This window comes from Pristiophorus japonicus, chromosome 32 (genome assembly GCF_044704955.1).
Source record: "Pristiophorus japonicus isolate sPriJap1 chromosome 32, sPriJap1.hap1, whole genome shotgun sequence".
In the NCBI taxonomy this organism is placed as follows: Eukaryota; Metazoa; Chordata; class Chondrichthyes; family Pristiophoridae; genus Pristiophorus; species Pristiophorus japonicus.
This window is the reverse complement of record NC_092008.1, coordinates 3,863,251-3,889,223: the sequence shown is the minus strand read 5'-3', so window position 1 is coordinate 3,889,223 and position 25,973 is coordinate 3,863,251. Positions and strand designations below refer to the sequence as shown.

Here is a 25,973-nt window from a genome sequence, read left to right as displayed (position 1 = left end):
AAGGAGCGTGTGGCAAACCAGACTCCCCACCCACCCTTTCCTTCAACCACTGTCTGTCCCACCTGCGACAGAGACTGTAATTTCTGTACTGGACTGTTCAGTTACCTGGGAACTCACTTCACATCCATGCGTAGAATCGCAGAAATTTCCCAACACCTGCCAGTCTAAACAGAAGCAATTGCTCTCTGACTGACCCCGATTTGACGTGGTCATAGAAGCAGAGAAATTTCCCAACACCCGCCAGTCTAAAGAAAAGCAATTGCTCTCTGACTGACCCAGATTTACAGCAATTTGACGTGGTCATAGAAATTTCCCAACACCCACCAGTTTAAACAGAAGCAATTGCTCTCTGACTGACCCCGATTTGACGTGGCCATAGAATCATAGAAATTTACCAACACCCGCCAGTCTAAAGAGATTTCGAGGGACTGCCTATGATGATGAGTCACTAATCCTTGCCGCTCATGCCCGTTACGATGGCCATTCTTGTGCGCACGCCCCCCACTCCCCCTCCACCGGCCGACGACGTACCACGGAGCCCGGGTAGAGCCGCTTGATGCTCTCCATGATCTCGGCCTTGCGCTGCTGGCGGCTGCTCTCCTGCCGGTCGATGCGGGCGTCGCCCAGTTGCTCCATCACCTGGTTCAGCTCCATGTTGATCTCGTCGATGCGCCGTTTGGCCCCCTCCACCTCGTCCGTCAGGTTGGTCTCCTGCGTCTGCTGCTCCTCCAGCGACTGCCTGCAGTGGGCGGTGGGGGGGGGGGGGGGGGGGGGGGGGGGGGGGGAGGGGGAGGAAGCCCACGTGTTAGCCGACGGTGACGTTTGTTTCCCTCCCTCACATGCTGCCCGAGGCAAGAGATGCACCCGCGCGGACACATACCGCAAACCCAGTATTCACGTCCACGCCTCGAAGAGAAGCAATTGCTCTCTGACTGACCCCAATTTGACGTGGTCAAAGAATCATAGAAATTTCCCAACACTCGCCAGTCTAGAGAAGCGATTGCTCTCTGACTGACCCCAATTTACAGCAATTTGATGTGGTCACAGAAATTTCCTCCAACACCCGCCGCTCGAAACAGAAGCAATTGCTCTCTGACTGACCCCAATTTGACGTGGTCTAAGAATCAAAGAAATTTACAGCGCGGAAGCTGCCCATTCGGTCCATCGTGTCCGCGCCAGCCGACAAAGCCATCCCAGCCTAACCCCACATTCCAGCTCTCTGTCCGTAGCTCTATAGGTTACGGCACTTTAAGCGCACATCCAAATGTGGTGAGGGCTTCTGCCTCTACCACCTTTTCAGGCAGTGAGTTCCTCCCCAGACTCCCACCACCCTCTGGGTGAAAACATTTCCCCTCAAATCCTCTCTCAACCTTCTACCATTTACTTTAAATCTATGCCCCCTTGGTTGTTGACCCCTCTGCTAAGGAAAACAGGTCCATCCTATCCACGCTATCTTGGCCCATCATTTTATACACCTCAATCAGGTCGCCCCTCAGCCTCCTCTGTTCCAAAGAAAACTACCCCAATCTATCCAATTTTTCCTCATAGCTAAAATTCTCCAGTCCCTCTCCAGTGCAACATCCTGGTAAATCTCCTCTGTACCCTCTCCAGTGCAACATCCTGATAAATCTCCTCTGCACCCTCTGTAGTGCAACATCCTGGTAAATCTCCTCTGCACCCTCTCCAGTGCAACATCCTGGTAAATCTCCTCTGAACCCTCTCTAGTGCAACATCCTGGTAAATCTCCTCTGTACCCTCTCCAGTGCAACATCGTGGTAAATCTCCTCTGCACCCTCGGTAGTGCAACATCCTGGTAAATCTCCTCTGCACCCTCTCCAGTGCAACATCCTGGTAAATCTCCTCTGCACCCTCTCCAGTGCAACATGCTGGTAAAATCTCCTCTGTACCCTCTCTAGTGCAACATCCTGGTAAATCTCCTCTGTACCCTCTCCAGTGCAACATCCTGGTAAATCTCCTCTGTACCCTCTCCAGTGCAACATGCTGGTAAATCTCCTCTGCACCCTCTCCGGTGCAATCACATCTTTCCTGTAATGTGGTGACCAGTACTGCACGCAGTACTCCAGCCGTGGCCTAACCAGTGTTTTATACAGTTCAAGTATAGCCTCCCTGCTCTTGTATTCCATGCCTTCCATTCCAGGCATACGGAATACTTGCATAATAAAGGCAAGCATTCCGTATGTCTTCTTAACCACCTTATCCACCTGGCCTGCTACCTTCAGGGATCTGTGGACCTGCACTCCAAGATCCCTTTGTTCCTCCACACCTCTCTGCGCCCGAGCATTTAATGTGTATTCCCTTGCCTTGTGAGCTCTCCCCAAATGCGCCGCGCAAGGATGCAATTCCTTTTATGTTTAAGCCCATACTCACTTGCTGGTGTTGATGTAATCCTCCAGCTTTTCGATTCTTTTCTGGTTCTCCTCAATCTCACGGAGTTTCTGTTTGATTTTTGACTGCAGAGAGCGAGAGAGCACTGTTAAATCCCTCGGTTAACCCAAAGACGGGACCAAGGTCCGGCTAGTAGGCCATCGACCGCAATAACTTGCATTTAAAAATGTTCTCCAATTGAATATTGGGAAGACCGAAGCCGTCGTCTTTGGGCCCCGCCACAAACTGCGTTCCCTGGCCACCGACTCCATCCCTCTCCCTAGCATCTGTCTAAGGCTGAACCAGACTGTTCGGGAGCCAGGCGTCATATTTAACCCTGCAATGATCCTCCGACCACGTTGCCGCAGCATAACGAAGACCGCCTGTTTCCACCTCCGTAACGTCGCCAGTCTCCGCCCCCTTGCCTCAGCTCATCCGCTGCTGAAACCCTCATCCGTGCCTTTGTTACCCCCCAGACTTGATCACTCCAACACACCCCGGGCTGGCCTCCCACATTCCACCCTGCCTAAACTTGAGGTCAACCATTAACTCAGCAGCCCGTGGAGGCAGTTCAGAGACGGTTCACTCGGTTGATTCCGGGGATGAGGGGGTTGACTTATGAGGAAAGGTTGAGCAGGTTGGGCCTCTACTCATTGGAGTTCAGAAGAATGAGGTGTGATCTTATCGAAACCTATAAGATTATGAGGGGGCTCGTCAAGGTGGATGCAGAGAGGATGTTTCCACTGATGGGGGAGACTAGAACTAGGGGGCATGGACTTAGAATAAGGGGCCGCCCATTTAAAACTGAGATGAGGAGGAATTTCTTCTCTCAGAGGGTTGTAAATCTGTGAAATTCGCTGCCTCAGAGAACTGTGGAAGCCGGGACATTGAATATATTTAAGACAGAGATAGACAGTTTCTTAAACGATAAGGGAATAAGGGGTTATGGGGAGCGGGCAGGGAAGTGGAGCTGAGTTCATGATCAGATCAGCCATGATCTTATTGAATGGCGGAGCAGGCTCGAGGGGCCGTATGGCCTACTCCTGCTTCTATTTCTCATGTTCTCATGTAACTCGCACCGAGTCCCGCTCACCCATCACCCCGTGCTCGCTGATCCCGTGTCCTAACTCGCACCGAGTCCCGCTCATCCATCACCCCCTGTGCTCACTGCCCCGTGTCCTAACTCGCACCGAGTCCCACTCACCCATCACCCCCTGTGCTCGCTGATCCCGTGTCCTAACTCGCACCGAGTCTCGCTCATCCATCACCCCCTGTGCCCAAGTGTCCTAACTCACACCCAGTCCCACTTACCCATCACCCTCTGTGCTCGCTGCACCGTGTCCTAACTCACACCCAGTCCCGCTCACCCATCACCCCCTGTGCTCGCTGCCCCATGTCCTATCTCGCACCGAGTCCCACTCACCCATCACCCCCTGTGCTCGCAACCCCATGTCCTAACTCACACCGAGTCCTGTTCACCCATCACCCCCTGTGCTCGCTGACCTACATTGGCTCCTGGCTAAGCAATGCCTCGATTTCAAAATGCTCATCCTTGTTTACAAATCCCTCCATGGCCCTCGCCCCTCCCCATCTCTGTAATCTCCTTCAGCCTCACAATCCCCTCCGAGATGTTTGCGCTCCTCTAATTCTGCTCTCTTGAGCGTCCCGGATTATAAATCGCTCCACCATCGGTGGCCGTGCCTTCAGCTGCCTGGGCCCCAAGCTCTGGAATTCCCTCCCTAAACCTCTCTTACCAAACGTATTTGTTTTGTCTTAAAACACTGAAGCGCCTTGGGACGTTTTACAACACTAAGGCACTATATAAATACAATTTGTTGTTATACAGCGTCAGTAACACCTCAGGGCGCTTTACAGGGGCATTATCAGACAAAATTTGACACCGAGCCACATAGTTATCAAGATAGGCTAAAAGGGTTGGGTCTCTATACCTTAGAGCAGCGTAGACTTAGGGGAGATACGACTGAGGTTTATAAGATAATGAAGGGAATAGAGGGTGCTCCAGCTGACCGTTTATTTCAATTAAACCGGTTAGGCAGGACCAGGGGGGTGACAAATTTAAGTTGCATAGGGCTAGATCGGCGTTCGATGTCGGGATGTGGCTCTGTTCTCAGAGAATAACAGACTTCGAGAACAAGCTGCCGTTTCAGGTGGTGGATGTCGACTCGGTGAATTCCTTCAAGCGAGAGCTGGATGAATTTCTGGCTGCGGCAGAGATCGCCTCCTGCAGAAGGGTAGGTACGGCAGGTAATTTATTGGCCAGGGTGATCTCCTGGGCTCGGTTCCATTGCCCGGATAGGTCGGAGAGGAATCTCCCAACAAATTGGCCTGGGTTTTTTTTTTGCCTCTCCCAGGTTTCGGAGCAGGGGGGGGGGGGGGGGGTGAAGAGTGTATAAGTTGTGATACGCAAGGTATCGCAATTGTGTGGGACAGGCTCAATGAACTAGACGGTCTTTACCTGTCCGTCATTGTTCGTACGAGACGTTAGGGGCAGGTGACCAAATGGTCACAGAGGGAGGTTTGAAGGAGCGTCTTAAAGGAGGAGAGAGAGGCAGAGAGGTTTAGGGAGGGAGTTCCAGAGCTCGGGGCCCAGGCAGCTGAAGGCACGGCCGCCGATGGTGGAGCGATGGAAACCGGGGAGGGGGGGGGGGTGTAAGAAATTGGAGGAGAGCAGAGATCGCGGAGGACAGCGGGCAATGTTCACTGCAAGCTGAGCTTTGATCCGCGTGGCCTATTGCTTTCAGCGTGCGGGGTCCCTTTAAATCTCCGTGCGTGCGCGGCATTTCCAACGCAAGAGCCAGTGAGGGGCCTGCACAGGACCTTTCAGTGCACTGCGCAGCCGCTCGCAAGGGCACCTTAGCGGGAACGTTGATGGCGGGCCTGGAGGAGGTTACAGAGATAGGGAGGGGCGCTTGAAAAACAAGGATGAGAATTTTAAAATCATACTGGGAGCCAATGTAGGCCAGCGAGCATAAATAGAGGATGCTTTCCGCTCATGGGGAGGGGAATCAAGAACTAGGGGGGCACATAGTCTCAGAATAAGGGGTCGCCCATTTAAGACGGAGATGAGGAGGAATTTCTTCTGGTGGATCTGTAGAATTCTCTGCCCCAGAGAGCTGTGGGGGGCTGGGTCATTGAATATATTGAAGGTGGCGATTTTTGAGCCATAAGGGAGTCAAGGGTTATTGGGAGAGGGCAGGGAAGTGGAGTTGAGGTAGATGATCAGCCATGGTCTTACTGAATGGCGGAGCAGGCTCGAGGGGCCAATGGCCGACTCCTGCTCCTATTTCTTACGCTCTTACGAAGCACCCTGGTACTCGCCAGGTACAATGACAATGGGAGTTATTGACTGAGTAGGGCATCAATCGCAATCAGTCTACGACGGACCGAGCTCGGGGCCAAGGCAGCGGAAGTTATCCACTTTGGTGGTTAAAAACAGGAGGGCTGATTATCTGAATGGTGACAGATTAGGAAAGGGGGAGGTGCAACGAGACCTGGGTGTCATGGTACATCAGTCGTTGAAAGTTGGCATGCAGGTACAGCAGGCGGTGAAGAAGGCAAATGGTATGTTGGCCTTCATAGCGAGGGGATTTGAGTATAGGAGCAGGGAGGTCTTACTGCAGTTGTACAGGGCCTTGGTGAGGCCTCACCTGGAATATGGTGTTCAGTTTTGGTCTCCTAATCTGAGGAAGGACGTTCTTGCTATTGAGGGAGTGCAGCGAAGGTTCACCAGACTGATTCCCGGGATGGCAGGACTGATATATGAAGAAAGACTGGATCGACTAGGCCTGTAATCACTGGAATTTAGAAGAATGAGAGGGGATCTCATAGAAACATATAAAATTCTGACGGGATTGGACAGGTTAGATGCAGGAAGAATGTTCTTGATGCTGGGTAAGTCCAGAACCAGGGGTCACAGTCCAAAGATAAGGGGTAAGCCATTTAGGACCGAGATGTGGAGAAACTGCTGCACTCAGAGAATAGTTAACCTGTGGAATTCTCTACCACAGAAAGTTGTTGAGGCCAGTTCGTTGGATATATTCAAAAGGGAGTGAGATGTGGCCCTTACGGCTAAAGGGATCAAGGGGTATGGAGAGAAAGCAGGAATGGGGTACTAAGGGAACGATCAGCCATGATCATATTGAATGGTGGCGCAGGCTCGAAGGGCCTACTCCTGCACCTATTTTCTATGTTTCTAAGGCACGGCTGTTTGTACGAGTGTTGGTCCTCGATTTCTCCGAATTCGGAGCCCACCTCAGTCTCCACTTTCTTCCGTTCCTCCAAGTCCAGCCGATCCTGGTCGGCCTTCTGGTCCCGGTTGAATTTCTCCAGCTCTTGGGCCAGGGTGGCAGCCCGTTTGCTTGCTTCTTCCTTCAGCCGATGGTATTTCTTCACCTGGGGGTGGTGGAGGGGAGAAAAACGCAGAGGTGGGTCACCCATTCGAGACTTTGCCGCCAATCAAAACCAACCTTTGTAAAAAAATATATATAAAGAATCGCACAAAAGCCAGAAATTTCCCAACACCCATCAGTTTAAAGAGAAGCGATTGCTCTCTGACTGTCCCCAATTGACAGCAATTTGATGTGGTCATAGAAATTTCCCAACACCCATCAGTTTAAAGAGAAGCGATTGCTCTCTGACTGACCCTAATTTGCAGCAATCTGACGTGGTCATAGAATCATAGAAATTTCCCAACACCCGCCAGTCTAAAGAGAAGCGATTGCTCTCTGACTGTCCCCAATTGACAGAAATTTGACGTGGTCATAGAAATTTCCCAACACCCACCAGTTTAAAGAGAAGTGATTGCTCTCTGACTGACCCCAATTTACAGCAATCTGACATGGTCATAGAATTATAAGAAATTTCCCAACACCCGCCAGTCTAAAGAGAAGCAATTGCTCTCTGACTGACCCCAATTTGACGTGATCATAGAAATTTCCTAACACCCGCCAGTCTAAAGAGAAGCGATTGCTCTCTGACTGACCCCAATTTACAGCAATCTGACGTGGCCTTGAATTTAGCTGCCCTCGGGCCACAGTCGGAAGGTTGCGGGTTCAAGCCCCACGTACAATGCAACATTGAAGCGGACGAGCGGCCGCCAAGCGCGTTTGCAACTCCCCGAGGGCGTGAAAGGCGTTAACGGAAACGCCCCTTCTTCTGTTCTGTACCCGACCAGAGTGCGCTGATGCTGACACCGGGATGCCCGCCAACGCCACGGGTCGCGTTACCCAACGCTGCAGATCCAATTGCTGCAAGTGGGGACTTCCTGAGGTCAGCTTCTCTTTAGATTGGCGGGTGTTAGGAAATTTCTATGACCACGTCAAATTGGGGTCAGTCAGAGAGCAAGTGCTTCTCTTTAGGCTGGCGGGTGCCTGGAAATTGCTGGCTGCTCCCCGCGCGCCCCCCTCCCCCACTCCCCAAGCAGGAAAACGGCCGCCGCTAAACCTCCCTGAAGGATCGGCGTGAATTACGACGGCGCCAAATTGCTCTCCAGCGGCTCACCCATTACCTGGTTCTCTTCGAGCTGCAGGTCGCGCCCCTGGCTCTGGCTCTCCTCCTCCATGCGCTCCTCGAATTCCTGCCGGGCCTTCTCGACCGACAGCATCTCCTGCTCCAGCTCGTCCATGTCCGCCTTGCGCTTCTGGTACTGCTTCTGAGCGTTTTGCATGGACTTCTTGGCGGACTCCAGCTTCTTGATCTTGTGCGACGTGTTCTCCTTGGCCTTGATGTACTGCGGCCGCTTCTGGTTCAGCTCTGCGTCCTTCTCCCTGGAGGTGGAAAGAGACCGAGAGGTTGTAAGCCAACAGGAGCGATTATATGTTTAAAAGGACCCCCCCCCCCCACCCTTGTCTGCTAGGGGCCTCGTCTTCCATTCTTAAAACGACGGGTGAAATGGTTCAGAAGGGGACTCACCGAGGTCACTGAGAGCGCAATTGCATCTGGTTACAATATATATTAATGATTTAGACGAAGGAATTGAATGTAATATCTCCAAGTTTGCAGATGACACTAAGCTGGGTGGCAGTGTGAGCTGTGAGGAGGGTGCCAAGAGGCCGCAGGATGACTTGGACAGGTTAGGTGAGTGGGCAAATGCATGGCAGATGCAGTATAATGTGGATAAATGTGAGGTTATCCACTTTGGATAAACAGGAAGGCAGAATATTATCTGAATGGTGACAGATTAGGAAAAAGGGGAGGTGCAACGAGACCTGGGTGTCATGGTACATCAGTCAATGAAAGTTGGCATGCAGGTACAGCAGGCGGTGAAGAAAGCAAATGGCATGCTGGCCTTCATAGAGACAGGATTTGAGTATAGGAGCAGGGAGGTCTTACTGCAGTTATACAGGGCCTTGATGAGACCACACTTTTAGAGTTGTGTGCAGTTTTGGTCTCCTAATCTGAGGAAGGACATTCTTGCTATTGAGGGAGTGCAGCGAAGATTCACCAGACTGATTCCCGGGATGGCAGGACTGACATATGAAAAAAGACTGGATTGACTAGGCTTCTATTAACTGGAATTTAGAAGAATGAGAGGGGATCTCATAGAAGCATATAAAATTCTGACGGGATTGGACAAGTGAGATGCAGGAAGAATGCTCCCGATGTTGGGGAAGTCCAGAACCCGGGGTCACACAGTCTAAGGATAAGGGGTAAGCCATTTAGGACCGAGATGAGGAGAAACTTTTTCACCCAGAGAGTGGTGAACCTGTGGAATTCTCTACCACAGAGAGTTGTTGAGGCCAGTTCATTGGATATATTCAAAAGGGAGTTAGATGTGGCCCTTACGGCTAAAGGGATCAAGGGGTATGGAGAGAAAGCAGGAATGGGGTACTGAAGTTGTATGATCAGCCATGATCTTATTGAATGGTGGTGCAGGCTCGAAGGGCCGAATGGCCTACTCCTGCACCTATTTTCTATGTTTCTATGTTAGACTGGCGGGTGCTGGGAAGTTGCGGTCTTCGCCCCCAGCAGTAAATACCCGCCGCTAACTTCCCTTGAAGGATCAATATAAATTGCTATCCAATTCGCCCTTCTCCTCCACATTCAACCGCGGTGCCAAAGGTAAATAATGCCAGTCTGTTCAATCGTGTCAGGGCCAAATCTGGCTTCACTGGACATTCATAAGTACGTGCTTTCCACTGGATAGCAGGATCCCTGGCTTGTTCCAGAAGACAGAGAGCAATTGTCGTGCTCCTTCTGCTGTTCAGCACAGATAAGAACACAAGAAATAGGAGCCGGAGTCGGCCATTCGGCCCCTCGAGCCTGCTCCGCCATTCAATACGATCGCGGCTGATCCGATCATGGAGTCAGCTCCACTTCCCCGCCCGCTCCCCATAACCCTCGACTCCCTTATCGTTCAACAATCTGTCTATCTCCACCTTAAATACATTCAGTGAGCCAGCCCCGCCATAGCTCTCTGGGGCAGAGAATTCCACAGATTCACCAGAAGAAATTCCTCCTCATCTCCGTCTTAAATGGGCGACCCCTTATTCTGAGACGATGTGCCCCCTAGTTCTAGATTCCCCCCACGAGGGGGAAACATCCTCTCTGCATCCACCCTGTCCAGCCCCCTCAGAATCTGATACGTTTCAATAAGATCGCCTCTCATTCTTCTGAACTCCAATGAGTAGAGGCCCAACCTGGTCAACCTTTCCTCATAAGGCAACCCTTTCATCTCAGGAATCGACCGAGTGAACCTTCTCTGAACTGCCTCATTGTTGGTACAGGTTGAACCTCCCTTATCCAGAACTCCCTTGTCCAGAACCACCTCCGGCCACCGGGTGGCGCATTGCCAGAACTCCGCCATGAACAAATTGAAGTCCTTTCTCGCTGCCGACTCCCTCAATCGCTGGCCTGACCCCGCGATCCACCGCCCCGTCCCCTCCCCCCTCCCACAATCTCTATGGCGCACTCCCAGCCCAGATATCCCCTTGCTCAGTACCTGTACCATCCAATTTAACGTGACCACCCCTCGTCTGGCAAAATCCCTTATCCAGAACAGGCCAGGTCTTTCCTTACGCCACTAATTCCCGGAGAGAGTCCCATACCAGCCCCGCCATTCTGCCACCCAGCTCATGGTCTACAGGGCTGTAGTGATACCCGCCCTCGTGTATGGCTCAGAGACATGGACCATGTACAGTAGACACCTCAAGTCGCTGGAGAAATACCACCAACGCTGTCTCCACAAGATCCAACAAATCCCCTGGGAGGACAGAAGCACCAACGTTAGCGTCCTCGACCAGGCCCAACATCCCCAGCATCGAAGCACTGACCACACACTCGACCAGCTCCGCTGGGCAGGGCCACATTGTCCGCATGCCCCCCTGACACGAGACTCCCAAAGCGAGCGCTCTACTCGGAACTCCTTCACGGCAAACGAGCCAAAGGTGGGCAGAGGAAACGTTACAGGGACCACCCTCAAAGCCTTCCTGATAAAGTACAACATCCCCCACCGACACCTGGGAGTCCCTGGGCCCAAAGACCAGTCCGCCCTAAGTGGAGGAAGTGCATCCGGGAGGGCGCTGAGCACCTCGAGTCTCGTCGCCGAGAGCGTGCAGGAGGCAAGCGCAGGCAGCGGAAGGAGCGTGCGGCAAACCAGTCCCACCCTCCCCTCCCCTCAACCACTGTCTGTCCCACCTGTGACAGGGACTGTGGCTCCCGTATTGGACTGTTCAGCCACCTAAGGACATTTTAAGAGTGGAGGCAAGTCTTCCTCGATTCCGAGGGACTGCCTGCGATGAACACCCGGACTGAATCACATCCCCGCCCCGCGACTCCAGAACCCCCACACGATCAGCCGCTCGGACACCGCCTACTTGATGTCTTTCTCGATTTGCTGCTGCTCCCTGGTCAGCTTTCCCACTTCCTTCTTCTGCACCTTCATCTCCTCCTCCACCTTGTCCATGCGTTTCTTGTCCTTGTCGATCTCCTTGTTGCGGGAGGCCAGGTCCTTGCTCAGCCGCTCAATCTCCGACTCGTTGTGGAAGAGCTTGAAGAGCTGCAGCTGGACCTGGGAGCGGACCAGCTCGTCCTTCAGGCGCTGGTAGCGTTCCGCCTGGGGGAGGAGAGGGGGGAAGCAGAATAGGTGAGCAACGACGCAAGGCCCCACAACACTTCTGACTGGGGTCACGCTCTCGCCTCGGAGTCAAAGGTCGTGGGTTCCAGCACCGGCACTGTCGGAGGGGCGGTGCTGAGGGAGCGCCGCACTGCGCTGTCGGAGGGGCGGTACTGAGGGAGCACCGCGCTGTCGGAGGGGCGGTGCTGAGGGAGCGCCGCACTGCGCTGTCGGAGGGCCGGTGCTGAGGGAGCGCCGCACTGTCGGAGGGGCGGTGCTGAGGGAGCGCCGCACTGCGCTGTCGGAGGGGCGGTACTGAGGGAGCACCGCACTGTCGGAGGGGCGGTGCTGAGGGAGCGCCGCACTGCGCTGTCGGAGGGCCGGTGCTGAGGGAGCGCCGCACTGCGCTGTCGGAGGGGCGGTGCTGAGGGAGCGCCGCACTGCGCTGTCGGAGGGGCGGTGCTGAGGGAGCGCCGCACTGTCGGAGGGGCTGGACTGAGGGAGCGCCGCACTGTCGGAGGGGCTGGACTGAGGGAGCGCCGCACTGTCGGAGGGGCTGGACTGGGGGAGTGCCGCACTGTCGGAGGGACGGTACCGAGGGAGCGCCGCACTGTTGGAGGGGCTGGACTGAGGGAGTGCTGCACTGTCGAAGGGGCGGTACTGAGGGAGCGCCGCACTGCGCTGTCGGAGGGGCGGTACCGAGGGAACGCCGCACTGTCGGAGGGGCGGTACCGAGGGAGCGCCGCACTGTCGGGAGGGGCAAGATGGGAAGATCAGACTGCTACTTAATATCCAGCCTCCACCCGACTCGACAGCAGCAACTCCAGCGTTCCCAAATGCCTCGATTACAGAAAAACCTGCCAACTTGCGTTCTAGGTCTACAGATGTTGGCCACTTGGGGCTGGGCATCCGTGAAAGAGTATCCCAACAGGACTCTGTGCTTTTAGGTAGAGTGGGTGTGCAGGGGGGGGGGGGGGGAAGGAGAGGAAGATGATGATTAAGGCAGTACCTCTTCACCCAGAGAGTGGTGAGAACGCAGAACTCGCTGCCACAGGGCGTTGTTCTGGATTCCCGGGATGCGAGGGCTATCCTATGAGGAGAGATTGAGCAGACTGGGCCTATACTCTCTGGAGTTTAGAAGAATGAGAGGTGATCTTATTGAAACTTACAAGATTCTGAGGGCGATTGACAGGGTAGATGCAGGGAGGATGTTTCCCCCGGGCTGGGGAGTCTAGAACCAGGGTGTCACAGTCTCAGGGTAAGGGGTTGAGAAGCACAGAACACAGACTTTATTGCCCGAGGCATGGAATGCAAGGGCAGGGGGTGGGGAGGTTATGCTTGAACTGCATAAAACACTGGTTAGGCCACAGCTGGAGTACTGCATGCAGTTCTGGTCACTGCATTACAGGAAAGGTGTGATCGCACTGGAGAGGGTACAGAGGAGATTTACCAGGATGTTGCGCTAGAGAGGGTACAGAGGAGATTTACCAGGATGTTGCATTAGAGAGGGTACAGAGGAGATTTACCAGGATGTTGCACTGGAGAGGGTACAGAGGAGATTTACCAGGATGTTGCACTGGAGAGGGTACAGAGGAGATTTACCAGGATGTTGCACTAGAGAGGGTACAGAGGAGATTTACCAGGATGTTGCACTAGAGAGGGTACAGAGGAGATTTACCAGGGTGTTGCACTAGAGAGGGTACAGAGGAGATTTACCAGGATGTTGCGCTAGAGAGGGTACAGAGGAGATTTACCAGGATGTTGCACTAGAGAGGGTACAGAGGAGATTTACCAGGATGTTGCACGAGAGGGTGCAGAGGAGATTTACCAGGAAGTTGCCTGGACTGGAGAATTTTAGCGATGAGGAAAGATTGGAGAGGCTGGGGCTGTTTTCTTTGGAACAGAGGAGGCTGAGGGGAGATTTAATTGAGGTGTGAGGGGCCTGGATAGAGTGGATAGGACGGACCTGTTTCCCTTGGCAGAGGGGTCAACAACCAGGGGGCAGTGTTTGAAAGTAATTGGGGGGAAGTTTAGAGGGGATTTGAGGGGAAATGTCTTCATCCAGAGGGTGGTGGGGGTCTGGGGCGGAACTCACTGCCTGAAAGGGTGGTAGAGGCACCCAAAGCGAGCGCTCTACTCGGAACTCCTTCACGGCAAACGAGCCAAAGGCGGGCAGAGGAAACGTTATAAGGGACCACCCTCAAAGCCTCCCTGATAAAGTGCAACATCCCCCACCGACACCTGGGAGACCCTGGCCAAAGACCAGTCCGCCCTAAGTGGAGGAAGTGCATCCGGGAGGGCGCTGAGCACCTCGAGTCTCGTCGCCGAGAGCGTGCAGAAACCAAGCGCAGGCAGCGGAAGGAGCGTGCGGCAAACCAGTCCCACCCATCCCCTTCCCTCAACCACTGCCTGTCCCACCTGTGACAGGGACTGTGGTTCTCGTATTGGACTGTTCAGCCACCTAAGGACTCACTTCAGGAGTCGAAGCAAGTCTTCCTCGATTGCGAGGGACTGCCTGTGATATGATGATGGGGTAGAGGCTGGAACACTCACCACATTTAAAAAATACTTGGATGTGCGCCTGAAGTGGCCTACTCCTGCTCCTAATGTAACAGGCTCGAGGGGCTGAACGGCCTCCTCCTGTTCCTAATGTAACAGGCTCGAGGGGCTGAATGGTCTCCTCCTGTCTCTAATGTAACAGGCTCGAGGAGCTGAATGGTCTCCTCCTGTCTCTAATGTAACAGGCTCGAGGGGCTGAACGGCCTCCTCCTGTCCCTAATGTAACAGGCTCGAGGGGCTGAACGGCCTCCTCCTGTCCCTAATGTAACAGGCTCGAGGGGCTGAATGGGCCTCCTCCTGTTCCTAATGTAACAGGCTCGAGGGGCTGAATGGGCCTCCTCCTGTTCCTGTGGAACAGAGGAGGCTGAGGGGAGATTTAATTGAGGTGTGAGGGGCCTGGATCGAGTGGATAGGACGGACCTGTTCCCCTTGGCAGAGGGGTCAACAACCAGGGGGCAGAGATTGAAAGTAATTGGGGGGAGGTTTAGAGGGGGTTTGAGGGGAAATGTCTTCACCCAGAGGGTGGTGGGGGTCTGGGGGGGGGAACTCGCTGCCTGAAAGGGCGGTAGAGGCAGAAACCCTCATCACATTTGGACGTGCGCTCGAAGTGCCGTAACCCACAGGGCTACGGACCCAGAGCGGGAAAGTGGGATTAGGCCGGGATGGCTCTTGGTCGGCCGGCGCGAGGCGGACACGGTGGGTCGGAATGGCCTCCTTCCCGCGCTGTAAACGTCTCCGATTTTACCGGAGTCAGGGAATGGATGGGTGTGCATGATCGGCATCGAATGGCCTGTTTCTGTGCCGGAAATCACACGACAGACCGATGAACACCCCCCCCTCTCTCCCCCCCCCCATCGCTCTCAAGCCTACCTCCTCCTTCTCCTGCTTGGCCTCCTTGCGTTCGGCAGCGATGTTCTTCTTGCGGTGGTAGTTGAACTGGGTGTCCTCCTCCGCCTTGACCATCTCCTTCTTCCGCTTGTCGTAGTCCTGGGCCAGCTCGCCTGAGCGGCTGATCTCCTCAAACAGCGCCGTCCGCTCCTTGGGGTTCTTCATGGCGATGGACTCCACCGCCCCCTGCGGACCGAGGAAACGCAGCCGCCGTTACCGCCGGGGCAAGAGCGCGGGAAATAGGCGCATTCTCCTTGGATTCCCGACGTGAGGGGGTTTTGTCTGATGAGGAAAGGTTGAGCAGGGCGGGCCTCTACTCATTGGAGTTTCGGAGAAGGAGAGGTGATCTTATCGAAACGTGTGAGATTCCGAGGGGGCTGGACAAGGTAGATGCAGAGAGGATGTGTCCCCCTCGTGCGGGAATCTAGAGATCTCGGAGGGCTGTACGACTGGAGGTGATCACAGAGATAGGGAGGGGTGTAGGGGCTGGAGGGGGTGACAGAGATAGGAAGAGGTGTAGGGGGCTGGAGGAGGTTACAGAGATAGGAAGAGGTGTAGGGGCTGGAGGAGGTTACAGAGATAGGGAGGGGTGTAGGGGGCTGGAGGAGGTTACAGAGATAGGGAGGGGCGTAGGAGGTTACAGAGATAGGGAGGGGCGTAGGGGCTGGAGGAGGTTACAGAGATAGGGAGGGATGTAGGGGCTGGAGGAGATTACAGAGATAGGGAGGGGTGTAGGGGCCGGAAGGGGTTACAGAGATAGAGAGGGGCGTAGGGGCCGGAAGGGGTTATAGAGATAGGGAGGGGTGTAGGGGCCGGAGGAGGTTACAGAGATAGGGAGGGGCGTAGGGGCCGACAGAGATAGGGAGGGGTGTAGGGGCTGGAGGAGGTTACAGAGATAGGGAGGGGTGTAGGGGCCGGAGGGGGTTATAGAGATAGGGAGGGGTGTAGGGGCTGGAGCAGGTTACAGAGATAGGGAGGGGTGTAGGGGCTGGAGGGGGTTACAGAGATTGGGAGGGGTGTAGGGGCTGGAGGAGGTTACAGAGATAGGGAGGGGTGTAGGGGCCGGAGGGGGTTACAGAGATAGGAGGGGTGTAGGGGCTGGAGGGGGTTACAGAGATAGGGAGGGGTGTAGAGGCTGGAGGGGGTTACAGAGATAGGGAGGGATGTAGGGGTTGGAGGGGGTTACAGAGATAGGGAGGGGTGTAGGGGCTGGAGGGGGTTACAGAGATAGGGAGGGGTGTAGGGGCTGGAGGGGGTTACAGAGATAGGGAGGGGTGTAGGGGTTGGAGGGGGTTACAGAGATAGGGAGGGGTGTAGGGGCCGGAGGGGGTTATAGAGATAGGGAGGGGTGTAGGGGCTGGAGGAGGTTACAGAGATAGGGAGGGGTGTAGGGGCTGGAGGGGGTTACAGAGATTGGGAGGGGTGTAGGGGCTGGAGGAGGTTACAGAGATAGGGAGGGGTGTAGGGGCCGGAGGGGGTTACAGAGATAGGAGGGGTGTAGGGGCTGGAGGGGGTTACAGAGATAGGGAGGGGTGTAGAGGCTGGAGGGGGTTACAGAGATAGGGAGGGATGTAGGGGTTGGAGGGGGTTACAGAGATAGGGAGGGGTGTAGGGGCCGGAGGGGGTTACAGAGATAGGGAGGGGTGTAGGGACTGGAGGGGGTTACAGAAATAGGGAGGGGTGTAGGGGCCGGAGGGGGTGACAGAGATAGGGAGGGTGTAGGGGCTGGAGACACAAATCAACACCTTCAGAAGTGGGATGGAGGAAAACTTTAAAGAGGGGGGAAACAAAATACAAGGCAGGCGGGCGTCAGTGTTACCTGAAAGACCAGGAAGTTGCGGGCTTTGATGAGAATGCCCAATTTCTCCAGCTGCTCGCTGTATTCCTGCAAGGGCACCACTTTAGTGTTGATCCTGTACTCCGAGGAGCCACCTGTAACATTACACACAATTAGTCCCGCAGGTCCGCCTCGGGAATCGTTCGCCGACTGAGGGAGCGACGCACTGTCGGAGGGGCGGTACTGAGGGAGCGCCGCACTGTCGGAGGGGCGGTACTGAGGGAGCGCCGCACTGTCGGAGGGGCGGTACTGAGGGAGCCCCGCACTGTCGGAGGGGCGGTACTGAGGGAGCGCCGCACTGTCGGAGGGGCGGTACTGAGGGAGCCCCGCACTGTCGGAGGGGCGGTACTGAGGGAGCGCCGCACTGTCGGAGGGGCGGTACTGAGGGAGCGCCGCACTGTCAGAGGGGCGGTACTGAGGGAGCGCCGCACTGTCGGAGGGGCGGTACTGAGGGAGCGCCGCACTGTCGGAGGGGCGGTACTGAGGGAGCGCCGCACTGTCGGAGGGGCGGTACTGAGGGAGCGCCGCACTGTCGGAGGGGCGGTACTGAGGGAGCGCCGCACTGTCGGTACTGAGGGAGCGCAGCACTGTCGGAGGGGCGGTACTGAGGGAGCGCCGCACTGCCGGAGGGGCGAACTGAGGGAGCGCCGCACTGCCGGAGGGGCGGTACTGAGGGAGCGTCGCACTGTCGGAGGGGCGGTACTGAGGGAGCGCCGCACTGTCGGAGGGGCGGTACTGAGGGAGCGCCGCACTGTCGGAGGGGCGGTACTGAGGGAGCGCCGCACTGTCGGAGGGGCGGTACTGAGGGAGCGCCGCACTGTCGGAGGGGCGGTACTGAGGGAGCGCCGCACTGTCGGAGGGGCGGTACTGAGGGAGCGCCGCACTGCCGGAGGGGCGGTACTGAGGGAGCGTCGCACTGTCGGAGGGGCGGTACTGAGGGAGCGCCGCACTGTCGGAGGGGCGGTACTGAGGGAGCCCCGCACTGTCGGAGGGGCGGTACTGAGGGAGCCCCGCACTGTCGGAGGGGCGGTACTGAGGGAGCCCCGCACTGCCGGAGGTGCCGTCTTTCGGATGAGATGTTAAACCGAGGCCCCATCTGCCCTCTCAGCTGGACGTTAAAGATCCCGGGGCCACTATTGGAAGAAGAGCAGGGGGATTTCTCCCCGGTGTCCTGGGGCCAATATTTATCCCTCGACCAACTAAACAAAAAAACAGATTATCCGGTCGTTATCACATCGCTGCGTGTTGTGCACAAATTGGTTGCCATGGTACAACACTTCAAAAAGCACTTAACTGGCCGCGAGGCGCTTTGGGACGTCCGGGAGGACAGACGCACCAACGTTAGCGTCCTCGACCAGGCCCAACATCCCCAGCATCGAAGCACTGACCACACTCGACCAGCTCCGCTGGGCAGGGCCACATTGTCCGCATGTCACCCAGACACGAGACTCCCAAAGCAAGCGCTCTACTCGGAACTCCTTCACGGCAAACGAGCCAAAGGTGGGCAGAGGAAACGTTACAAGGGACACCCTCAAAGCCTCCCTAATAAAGTGCAACATCCCCACCGACACCTGGGAGTCCCTGGGCCCAAAGACCAGTCCGCCCTAAGTGGAGGAAGTGCATCCGGGAGGGCGCTGAGCACCTCGAGTCTCGTCGCCGAGAGCGTGCAGGAGGCAAGCGCAGGCAGCGGAAGGAGCGAGCGGCAAACCTGTCCCACCCTCCCCTTCCCTCAACCACTGTCTGTCCCACCTGTGACAGGGACTGCGGTTCCCGTATTGGGCTGTTCAGCCACCTAAAGGACTCGTGTTAAGAGTGGAAGCAAATCTTCCTCAATTCCGAGGGACTGCCGATGATGATGGTGGTGGTGGTGAAAGGCGCTATAGAAATGCAAGTCTTTTCCGCGCTGAGAGATTCCGATCCCGGCAATTCCGCCCGGATTTGAACAGGGCCCACGGGAGGTCGGTCTGACTCGAGACAAGACGCAACCCTGGGAGAGGGCCCGCTATATACTCACTCACGATGACCCGGGTGAAGACCTTGTCCTCGCCGCTGTCCTCGGCGTACACCATGCTGACCAGGGCCCGATTGGCGGCCGGTTTGCCCACCGGGGCACCGTGGATCAAGTCCTTCAGCGTTTTCACCCGCAGGTTGCTGGTCTTCTCGGCCAGGACAAAGCTGATGGCGTCCATGAGATTCGATTTGCCTGGGGGGGGGGGGGGGGGGGGGGTAAGGAAACACGCACACAGTAAGCGTCGAACCCAACATGGCTCATTTAAATCACAGAAATTGACAGCACGGGAGACCACCATTCCGGTCCATCGTGACCATTCCGGCCGACAAAGAGCCATTCCGGCCTAATCCCACTTTCCAGCTCTCAAGAACATCAGAAATAGGAGCAGGAGTCGGCCATTCGGCCCCTCGAGCCTGCTCCGCCATTTAATACCATCGTGGCTGATCCGATCATGGACTCAGCTCCACTTCCCCGCCCGCCCCCTTATCGGTTAAGAAACTGTCTATCTCTGTCTTAAATTTATTCAATGTCCCGGCTTCCACAGCTCTCTGAGGCAGCGAATTCCACAGATTTACAACCCTCTGAGAGAAGAAATTCCTCCTCATCTCAGTTTTAAATGGGCCCCTTATTCGAAGACCATGCCCCCTAGTTCTAGTCTCCCCCATCAGTGGAAACATCCTCTCTGCATCCACCTTGTCGAGCCCCCTCATAATCTTATACGTTTCGATAAGATCACCTCTCATTCTTCTGAATTCCAATGAGTAGAGGCCCAACCTGCTCAACCTTTCCTCACAAGTCAACCCCCTCATCCCCGGAATCAACCGAGTGAACCTTCTCTGAACTGCCTCCAAAGCAAAGTATGTCCTTTCGTAAATATGGAAAAGCAAAACTCTCGGTCCGTAGCCCTGTAGGTTACGGCACTTCGAGCGCACATCCAAATGTGGTGAGGGTTTCTGCCTCTACCACCCTTTCAGGCAGTGAGTTTCCCCCCAGACCCCCACCACCCTCTGGGTGAAGACATTTCCCCTCAAGCCCCCTCTAAACCTCCCCCCAATTACTTTAAATCCGTGCCCCTGGTTGTTGACCCCTCTGCTAAGGGGAACAGGTCCGTCCTATCCACTCTATCCAGGCTCCTCACACCTCAATTAAATCTCCCCTCAGCCTCCTCTGTTCCAAAGAAAATAACACCAGCCTCTCCAATCTTTTCTCATCTCTAAAATTCCCAAGTCCCGTCAACATCCTGGTAAATCTCCTCTGTACCCTCTCTAGTGCAACATCCTGGTAAATCTCCTCTGTACCCTCTCTAGTGCAACATCCTGGTAAGTCTCCTCTGTACCCTCTCCAGTGCAACATCCTGGTAAGTCTCCTCTGTACCCTCTCCAGTGCAACATCCTGGTAAACCTCCTCTGTACCCTCTCCAGTGCAACATCCTGGTAAATCTCCTCTGTACCCTCTCTAGTGCAACATCCTGGTAAATCTCCTCTGTACCCTCTCCAGTGCAACATCCTGGTAAATCTCCTCTGTACCCTCTCCAGTGCAACATCCTGGTAAGTCTCCTCTGTACCCTCTCCAGTGCAACATCCTGGTAAACCTCCTCTGTACCCTCTCCAGTGCAACATCCTGGTAAATCTCCTCTGTACCCTCTCTAGTGCAACATCCTGGTAAATCTCCTCTGCACCCTCTCTAGTGCAACATCCTGGTAAGTCTCCTCTGTACCCTCTCCAGTGCAACATCCTGGTAAATCTCCTCTGCACCCTCTCCAGTGCAATCACATCTTTCCTGTAATGTGCTGACCAGAACTGCACGCAGTACTCCAGCTGTGGCCTAAGAACTGTTTTATACAGTTCAAGCATAATCCTCCCTGCTCTTGTATTCTGTACCTCAGCTAATAAAGGCAGGCATCCCGTATGCCTTCTTAACCACCTTATCCACCTGGCCTGCTGCCTTCAGGGATCTGTGGACCTGCACTCCAAGGTCCCTCTGTTCCTCTACACCTCAGTGTCCGACCATTTAATGTGCATTCCCTTGCCTTGTTAGCCCTCCTCAAAGGCATTACCTCACACTTCTCCAGATTAAATTCCATTTGCCACTGCTCTGCCCACCTGACCAGTCCATTGATATATTCCTGCAGTCCGCAACTTTCTTCTTCATTATCAACCTCACGGCCGATTTTAAGAGTCATCTGCTGACTTTTTAAATCATACCTCCCTGCTTTTTTTTTCTTCTAGAAGACCCGATAGAGGCCCTTCCCTGCTTCGAAGTAGTGCTGCGGGTTCTTTAACATCCACCCGAGAAAGCAGTCGGGGCAGTTTCCGGCGTTATAACACGACCACACTTCAAAAAAAGAACTTCATTGGCTGTGAAGCACTTTGCGATGTCCCGAGGTGGTAACGGCGCTATAGAAATGCAATTCTTTGGGTTTTTTTCCCTAGAATCCCAAGCCAGCGGAAATTAATTTCTCTCCATCTACCCGATCGGTTCCGCTTAATATCTTGAAAACTATGATCAAATCACCCCTTTAACCATCTTAATTCCAGGCAATACAACCCTAGTTTATGTAATCTCTCCTTATAATTGTAAGCCTTGAAGTCCGGGTATCATTCTGATAAATTTGTGTCCCTCTGGTTACCGACTCTCCTGCCCCTGGGAACTGTTTTACGTTATTTACTTTATTAAAACCCCTCATAGAAACATAGAAAATAGGTGCAGGACTAGGCCATTCGGCCCTTCGAGCCTGCACCACTATTCAATATGATCATGACTGATCATTCACCTCAGTACCTCTTTCCTGCTTTCTCTCCATACTCCTTGATCCCTTTAGCCGTAAGGGCCACATCTAACTCCCTTTTGAACATATCTAACGAACTGGCCTCAACAACTTTCTGTGGTAGAGAATTCCACAGGTTCACAACTCTCTGAGTGAAGTAGTTTCTCCTCATCTCGGTCCTAAATGGCTTACCCCTTATCCTTAGACTGTGACCCCTGGTTCTGGACTTCCCCAACATCGGGAACATTCTTCCTGCATCTAACCTGTCCAGTCCCGTCAGAATTTTATATGTTTCTATGAGATCCCCTCTCATTCTTCTAAACTCCAGTGAATATAAGCCCAGTCGATCCAGTCTTTCTTCATATGTCAGTCCTGCCATCCCGGGAATCAGTCTGGTGAACCTTCGCTGCACTCCCTCAATAGCAAGAATGTCCTTCCTCAGATTAGGAGACCAAAACTGAACACAACATTCCAGGTGTGGCCTCACCAAGGCCCTGTACAACTGCAGCAACACCTCCCTGCTCCTATACTCAAATCCCCTCGCTATGAAGGCCAACATGCCATTTGCCTTCTTCACCGCCTGCTGTACCTGCATGCCAACTTTCAACGACTGATGAACCATGACACCCAGGTCTCGTTGCACCTCCCCTTTTCCTAATCTGCCGCCATTCAGATAATATTCTGCCTTCCTGTTTTTGCCACCAAAGTGGATAACCTCACATTTATCCACATTATACTGCATCTGCCATGCGTTTTCCCACTCACCTAACCTGTCCAAGTCACCCTGCAGCCTCTTAGCATCCTCCTCACAGCTCACACTGCCATCCAGCTAAGTGTTATCTGCAAACTTGGAGATATTACACTCAATTCCATCGTTTAAATCATTAATGGATATTCTAAATGATCTTGAACACCTCTATTAAATCGCCTCTTAACCTTCTCTGCTCTAAGGAGAGCAATCGCAGCTTCTCCACGTCACTGAAGTCCCACTTCCCTGGGACCATTCCCGGTCAATCTCCCTCGGCACCCTCTCCAAAGCCTTCATATCCTTCCTAAAAAGTGTGGTGCCCAGAATTGGACACAGTACTCCAGCTGGGGACAAACCAGAGAGTGGTAAGGAACCAGCCTGACTGCTCTGCTTTTAGCTGGTGTTTATAAACACAATTTCTCGTGTTGGACTGTACAGCCACCTAAGGACTCATTTTTAGAGTGGAAGCAAGTTCTGACTCCGAGGGACTGCCTTTGATGATGATGAGAAACACGATGTTTGTTTGAGCAGCTTGGCCCCTTCAGCTGTGATCATTTTACTGCACAGACACGCTCTCACATCCTGCAACATTACAACAAACTTTCCAACACATACAAACACGCTAAATATCAAAAATATATAGATTTCAATATTAAAAGTAGGTTTAAATATTAAATATAGGCTTAAATATTAAAAATGGGTTTAATTAAAAATATAGGCTTAAATATTAAAAATAGGTTTCATTAAAAATATAAGCTTAAATATTAATAGCTTTAATTAAAAATAAGCTTAAATGTTAAAAATAGCTTTAATTAAAAATATAAGCTTAAATATTAATAGGTTTAATTAAAAATATAAGCTTAAATATTAAAAATAGGTTTAATTAAAAATATAAGCTTAAATATTAAAAATAGCTTTAATTAAAAATATAAGCTTAAATATTAATAGGTTTAATTAAAAATATAAGCTTAAATATTAAAAATAGCTTTAATTAAAAATATAAGCTTAAATATTAAAAATAGCTTTAATTAAAAATATAAGCTTAAATATTAATAGCTTTAATTAAAAATATAAGCTTAAATATTAATAGCTTTAATTAAAAATATAAGCTTAAATATTAAAAATAGCTTTAATTAAAAATATAAGCTTAAATATTAATAGGTTTAATTAAAAATATAAGCTTAAATATTAAATATAGGTTGAATTAAAAATATAAGCTTAAATATTAAAAATAGCTTTAATTAAAAATATAAGCTTAAATATTAATAGGTTTAATTAAAAATATAAGCTTAAATATTAAAAATAGGTTTAATTAAAAATATAAGCTTAAATATTAATAGCTTTAATTAAAAATATAAGCTTAAATATTAAATATAGGTTGAATTAAAAATATAAGCTTAAATATTAAAAATAGCTTTAATTAAAAATAAGCTTAAATATTAATAGGTTTAATTAAAAATATAAGCTTAAATATTAATAGCTTTAATTAAAAATATAAGCTTAATTCAAAATATAGGCTTAAATATTAATACAGGCTCAAATATTAATATAGACTTAATATTTAAGTTTATATTAATATTTAAGCCTATTTTTAATATTTAAGAGACTTAATTAAGAATATAGACTTAAATATAAAAAAAGACTTAAATATAAAACATATAAAGACTTAAATATTAAGAATTTAAATATTTAAATATTAATATAAACACCTAAATATTAAGATAAAGAGCTAATTATTACAAATATAAACTTAAATGTTTTAAGTAACATTGAAACAAATGTAAAAAAAAATATTTAACGTAAAAAATATTAAAAAATTACCATTTAAATATTAAAGATAACAAAATGTGTAAGATTTAAATATAAATGTAACATGTAAACATAAAAGGATATAAAATATAACATTTAAATGTAAAATATGATATATAAAATAGATTTAAATATAAAGTGATGTGAAATCTAACATTTAAACAAAATATAATATAAATATCACATTTAAACATAAAACACTGCGGCCTAGCGGGACCCCAAGCCCCGGCCTCGAGTAGTGCCCCCGGCCGCCGCCCCCGCGCCTCCCCCCGGCCTCAGCCGCTCACCCGAACCGTTGGGCCCGATGATGGCCGTGAACTGTTTGAAGGGCCCGATGATCTGGCGGCCTTTGTACGACTTGAAGTTCTCGATCTCGATCAGCCGGAGGAAGCCCATGGTGTCTCTGTCTCTGTCTCTCCCGGCCCGGCACTGACGGATAGCCGCCCTCCCGCTCTCTCTCTCTCTCTCTCTGGGTCTCTCACAGCCGCTACCCCGCCGGGCTTCCCGGGACTTGTAGTTCTTCCGGGCCCGCCTAACATGGTCGCGGATGGGAGAGGGGACTACAACTCCCACAATCCACCTCTCCCCCCCCCCCCCAGCCCCGAGGGCCAGGCGTCAATCCGCGCTCTTTGCTGGGCTCCCGGTGCGCAGGTGTCAAGCAGGCGCTGGGAGTTGTAGTTCTTCTCGGTTTGCTTAACATGGCGGCGGATGGGAGAGGAAACTACAACGCCCACAAGCCACCTCTCTCCCCCTCCACACCCCCCGGTCAGGCGGAAGGGCCAGCCGTCAATCATAAAGCTGGGGGTTGTAGTTCTTCTCGGTCCGCTTAACATGGTCGCGGATGGGTGGGCGGACTACAGCTCCCACAATGCACCGCCCCACCCCCACCCAAGGCGGCATGGGCCAGGCGTCATAACCGCGCTCTTTGCTGGGGCTCCCGGTGCGCAAGTTTCAAGCCGCGCTGGGAGTTGTAGTTCTTCTCGGTCCGCTTAACATGGCGGCGGATGGGTGGGGGGGACTACAACTCCCGCGATGCAACGCTACACATGCTTCGCGGATGCCAGTACGCAGGCGTCAATCTCCACTGGTTTAATCACACTGGGAGTTGTAGTTTCTCTCGGTCCGCCTAACATGGCCGCGGATGGGAGGGGGAACTATAACACCCACAAAGCACCGCTCCACACACTTCGAGGATGCCACTACGCAGGCGTCAATCTCCCCCGGTTTAATGACACTGGGAGTTGTAGTTTCTCTCGGTCCGCTTAACATGGCCGCAAATGGGACGGAGAACGACAACTCCCAAGATGCACCCCTCCGCAGGCCTGCGAGGTTGCCGGCACGCAGGCGTCAATCTCCTGTTTGTAACGACACCGGGAGTTGTAGTTCCTCTAGCTCCATCTAACATGGCCGCGGAGAGGAGAGTGAACTCCAACTCCCGGCGTGCGTCGCTCACACGCCGCCCACCGCGCAGGCGGCAACCGGCACTGCGTTAAACGGGGCGCTGGACGCCTGCGCAGTGGAATTGGCTCGCCTCCTCTCACGCGCTATTGGCCCGCCCGTTCGACATCCCCTGAATCTGATTGGGGGAGAAGGACGTCAATCGCCCTGAAGTGGGTATGTTCCATTTTTAGCCGGGGGGGGTGAGCAGCTTGTTTAAAGGAAGAGAAAGGAATAAGATGCGAGGAAATGTAGAGCTATTGCAACGCATGGATGGCTCATTAAACATTACATCGCGGAATAAATCAACTGGAGGCTGACGGAGTGCGGAAAGATATGATTTTAGAAATTATTAATTTGCAATTCCCCCTATTCTGGCTCAAGGTGCCGCGGCCCGTTGCCATGGTGACCCAAAGCGTCCTTTTGTGTGTTGCAAAGCACCAGGAACTTGGTCAAACT

General features: G+C 52.5%; 2 protein-coding genes across 3 annotated transcripts in view; one reads left to right on the top strand and one right to left on the bottom strand.

Moving 5' to 3' along the window:
- The window catches only part of LOC139240450 (structural maintenance of chromosomes protein 1A), a 72,439-nt gene extending 47,874 nt beyond the window's left edge, over nucleotides 1-24,565 (bottom strand). For both annotated transcript variants that reach the window (XM_070868976.1, XM_070868977.1), the window contains exons 1-9: nucleotides 24,365-24,565; nucleotides 18,757-18,945; nucleotides 16,725-16,837; nucleotides 14,888-15,091; nucleotides 11,220-11,458; nucleotides 7,913-8,171; nucleotides 6,658-6,798; nucleotides 2,389-2,471; nucleotides 532-739 (exon numbers count right to left, since the gene is read on the bottom strand). In XM_070868976.1, the coding sequence (XP_070725077.1) occupies nucleotides 532-739; nucleotides 2,389-2,471; nucleotides 6,658-6,798; nucleotides 7,913-8,171; nucleotides 11,220-11,458; nucleotides 14,888-15,091; nucleotides 16,725-16,837; nucleotides 18,757-18,945; nucleotides 24,365-24,473 (1,545 nt within the window). In that variant the 5' untranslated portion in view covers nucleotides 24,474-24,565. The remainder of the gene's footprint in view (nucleotides 1-531; nucleotides 740-2,388; nucleotides 2,472-6,657; nucleotides 6,799-7,912; nucleotides 8,172-11,219; nucleotides 11,459-14,887; nucleotides 15,092-16,724; nucleotides 16,838-18,756; nucleotides 18,946-24,364) is intronic.
- A 779-nt stretch (nucleotides 24,566-25,344) lies between these two features.
- LOC139240503 (RIB43A-like with coiled-coils protein 2) overlaps nucleotides 25,345-25,973 on the top strand; it is a 62,299-nt gene continuing 61,670 nt past the window's right edge. The window contains exon 1 of the mRNA XM_070869045.1: nucleotides 25,345-25,434. Coding sequence (XP_070725146.1) covers nucleotides 25,345-25,434 — 90 coding nt within the window. The remainder of the gene's footprint in view (nucleotides 25,435-25,973) is intronic.